The sequence below is a fragment of the Fukomys damarensis genome, unplaced genomic scaffold (assembly GCF_012274545.1).
Source record: "Fukomys damarensis isolate Sample0158 unplaced genomic scaffold, DMR_v1.0_HiC HiC_scaffold_13, whole genome shotgun sequence".
Classification (NCBI taxonomy): Eukaryota; Metazoa; Chordata; class Mammalia; order Rodentia; family Bathyergidae; genus Fukomys; species Fukomys damarensis.
In genome coordinates this window covers 15,040,034-15,044,225 of record NW_022900925.1, presented here as the reverse complement: position 1 = coordinate 15,044,225, position 4,192 = coordinate 15,040,034, and the positions used below count along the sequence as shown (strand labels likewise).

At 47.1% G+C, this 4,192-nt stretch overlaps 1 protein-coding gene across 3 annotated transcripts in view; it reads right to left on the bottom strand.

Annotated features, from left to right (window-relative positions):
• Nucleotides 1-1,338: 1,338 nt before the first annotated feature.
• Nucleotides 1,339-4,192, bottom strand: part of Smyd4 (SET and MYND domain containing 4) — a 54,369-nt gene continuing 51,515 nt past the window's right edge. For all 3 annotated transcript variants that reach the window (XM_033762855.1, XM_010642146.2, XM_019210405.2), the window contains one exon: nucleotides 1,339-2,116. In XM_033762855.1, coding sequence (XP_033618746.1) covers nucleotides 1,951-2,116 — 166 coding nt within the window. In that variant the 3' untranslated portion in view covers nucleotides 1,339-1,950. The remainder of the gene's footprint in view (nucleotides 2,117-4,192) is intronic.

The window sequence follows — 4,192 nt, the reverse complement described above, 5'->3', positions numbered from 1 at the left end:
AAAAATATGAGAAAATGAAAAAATGGAAATGAAGTGTTTGTAAAGGGGGAGGGGAGGAGGGGGTGAAGGGAGGGCAGGGACAAGGGGAAAAAATGAGAACCAAGACCTGTTATGTAAAGGTACAAGATCCCAATAATGAATGTAACTGTACTGTATACCTAAAATGTACCAATAAACTCAATGAGGGAAAAAAAAAAGCTCTACCAAAAAATCCCACTGGCCATTTCCTTGGTGATGTTATTAGAGGACAGGAAAAATAAAACTCTGTCCACTTTCCATTCAATAAATGTTTGAATGCTAACTGTATTCCAAACACTCAGCTTCCTGAAAAATTGTTGCCAAGCCTCTTTAGGACTATCCAGTTCCTCCTTGTGTTACCATGGCAACCAAGGGCTCCTTCTTGGGCACGGACAAGGGGGGCAAGCTCTCCAAAGCAGTGTGGACCTGGGATTCTTTCTCACTAACTCATCTGAACCACTTGGTCACCAGTGGTGACAGAGGAACATCATTCAGAACCAGAGAGTCCTATCACCTTGTGACCAGAATGGCATCCGGACTACTGCTATCATAGGAGCACCCACCTCCACCTTCCATCTCTTCAGTTTGAAAACACAAGCAGCAACACCTATATCCTCACCTTGTTTTCCCAGCGGGGCTGGGTATAGAACTCAAGGCCTCATGCACTCTACCACTGAGCTACTTCGCTAACCCTCTCTCAGCATTTTTTTATTTTTTATTTTTTTAGTACCAGGGATTGAACGCAGGTCCTTGCGCTTGCGAAGCAGTGGCCGGAACCACTGAGCTAAATCCCCAGCCTCTCAGCATTTTTTGAAGTTCTCTAACCCTATTCCCAGTCTGTATTTCTTTTGCCAGATAGGGGAGGTTGATTAGTAGCAAGTAGTCTCCTTTCAGGTTTGCTAATAAATAGAACTAAAAAAGGAGGTATATGTGTTATAAAGTCATTCCTACAAATTTTATTTTATTTTATTACTGTTTGGTCAGTGAGTCTGCCAGGAAGACTCAATGAAAGCCAGAGAATAAGGACAGGAAAACTAGCAGAAAATAAAGACAGAGTTGTCATCCCAGGAAGAAACTGCCCAACAAGATGGCCCCATCTTTATTTCTCTATTCACAATTTACACTCCACCAGTTTTTGTTCTACTGTGAACTGAATTTATAGACTTTCCACTGAGCTACTTTGTTTTAAGTCAGGGTTTCACTAAGCTGCCCAGGCTGGGTTAGAATTTGTGATCCTCCTGCCTTGGCCTCTCAGAGTGCTGGGATTACAGGCATGTGCCATTACATTTGGCTACTCAACCAGTGTTTTTTTCCCCCTTTGATTGGAGATCAAACTTAGGACCTTGTGCTTGAGAGGCAGGCACAGGGCCACTGAGCTAAATCCATAACCTACTCCACCAGTATTTAACAAAGGATTTGAAAAAGCTAGATGCTCTAGGTAGAACTCTGTTCCTCTGGAGGCAAGGAACAGCACTGATTTCTTGCTTTAGAACTATTTTTCAATTACAATACAACTACTAAGAGTTTAAGTTCCCACTGGAATGGTAGGAAATATTTCATTACTACTAGAAACTATAGGAATGTTCCAGGGAGATAAACTCACATTGCTTAGTGAGATGGAATCTGGCCAAAAGCCCAAGAACATACAGATGTTTACAGATCAGCTATAATCCCTTTATAGTAATGGTGTTCTCCAGATACTAGTTTTCAGTCTTTTCTGGGAACTGGGAGTTCTTATTGGAGGGGAATTAACTACTTCAAGAGATATCCATCAAAATAGGTGTACATACATCTCTTTCCAACTGCAACATTTTTGGAGTCCTTCCTGCCCCTCTTACATTGGGGCTGGGACTTTTGGACAAATCCTATCTTTTCTAATGACAGCTCAGTAGCAACAGGACCCTTTAAAACTCATTGGTCATAGCTCCTTTCCTATGGGTCCGAATCCTTTTGGGTCCCCACAAGGATGGGTGGCCAGTCCATTAAACAGGACCTCATCTCCTGGAGCTCCTGGACTTCATCACTCTGAGGGCCACAGTGCACCAACAGGACATCTTCTGCTTTCTGGATGGCATTCAAAGCTTCAGGTACTGCAAACCTAAGCCAAGGGAGGTAAGAGGGTGAGTTATTTCTTTTTTAAAAGAAACAGATGTTTACACTATGAGAAAACAGATATTCGCAAGCAGAAGGAGGAGACAGTATCTGATAATGTGGGCCACCAGAGGCAACATGGGGACCTGCACGATGAGGGAACCACTCAATGTCTCTGAATTCCAAAAGCAAATGGGATGTTTGTTCAGGTGTAGATGCTACTAAGGACTAAGGATATTATATTTATATATTTTATTTTTGCTACCAGGGATTGAATTTGGTGCTTTGTACTTGCAAGGCAGGCTGCAGAACCACTGAGCTAAATCCCCAGCCCTAGGATATTATATAAAAGGAAAACTTTAACAACATTGGCTAGTTGGAAAGTTACATTTTTGGACAATACAACATAACTGTGGGAAACTCCAGACTGGGATATATCTGCCACAACACAAGAGACCACAACCATGGTGCCAAAGGTCATTTATGATGCAACCGTTATGGAGAGTCACACATGAGGACAGGACACATGTCCTGGGAGAGCTTCACCAAAAGCCAGATTCACAGGAAGCAGAGAGGTACAAACACTGAGACAAGAGCTCCCTTGAGAAGCCTGAGGTTAGGTGTGGGCAGGCAGCTGGGCTCAGAGGAATTAGGAACTCTCCGCAGGCTCTGGAGCCCCTTCCCAGGAGCCATCTGCAGCAACTCAGGTGTCACTACAGCAAGGATGAGTACGTGGGCTCTGTTCAAAGTATCAAGGTTAGGGAGGACAAGCTGTTTGTCCTCAGTGTGTTTACGGTATAGCTGGAGACTGAGGAGGAAGCAGGAAAGAACAAACAAGCTCCCAAGGCAGCAGGTTCTGCAGGAGCATGCTCATGGCCTGCAGCATGGGGTTGAGCTCCTTGTCCACACCAGCCCTGGAGCCCACCCATTCCTCTGGGTCTCCCCAGAAGTTAACAGGCACAAGCACCTCAGGCTAGGACCCCACCCTAGGCCTGCCTTCTTCTTCAGCATGGCTCAGTGTCTTGGCTCACTCTCACAGAAGAGGAACAATCACATCTTGGTGCCTAAATCGGGAAGGACCTACAAAGTCACTAGAAATGAAGCTCAGGTACACCCTGGGGTTATGGCCTGCCAGGAAACTTGAGTGGACCCAGTGTGGGCCAACTCTGAGCCATTGATCATCCCTTTCCCTCCCACTGCAGAAGAGTATTCAGAGGCCAGAGAAGGGCCCTGCCACCACGGAACTGGGTTTCTGTCCCCCAGAAGTCTGCTCCCAGGGATCAGAGTGCCTTTCCCCAACACATAGACCTCCTGCTTCTCCCAGCAACAGTTTACGCCTTCCCACCCGACTGGGATGAGGCTTAAGGGACAGAGGCTAGTGAGGGCCACAAAGGGCTCATTCGAGGGACACTCAATATCCAGTCTCTGACAGAGGATCTCTGCAATGAGGCCCAGCCACAGCCCTGCTGACCAGTGCTTCCTTCAGGATGGCACCCTGGGGACAGTGCCTGCTGGACAGAGGATGGGGAGATGCTGCCTAGGCTGTTGTGGACACTGTATGCTCCTGTGAAGTTTAACCAACTGGTTAAACATTGCCCTGCAATGAGAACCCTGGCACTTGGCTGCAGGGGTGTCAGGTTTTCCTTGGGATACATCTCAGGTGTGCAGAAGGTTGTGAACATTGAGTGATTTCTTAACCGCCTTCCCAGGCTGGGCTCACTGAAGTCAGGAGCTAGTGCTGGGGGCTCCCCAGCATCACCAGCTGACAGTGAGCAAGGACTTCCGCTCACTTGGGAAAAGTGGGCTTGGGAACCAGAGAAAGGGGCTCTTGGTTGCTCTGCTGTGTTTGAAGGGCCTCCCTGCACTCCTCTCGTCCTGCTGCCAAGCCTACCCCAGAGTGACAGCCCTTTGGGCTATAGGTCCCCAGCAGCCTCTCAGCCCAAGGAGCTGCATGCGGCCACTGTCCTCTCTGCTCCTCTTGGGGTCTTTCCTGTTGCTCTTTTTTTTTTTGGTACTGGGAATTGAACTCGTGTCCTTGTGCTTATGAGACAGGCAGCAGAACCACTGAGCCAAATCCCCAGCT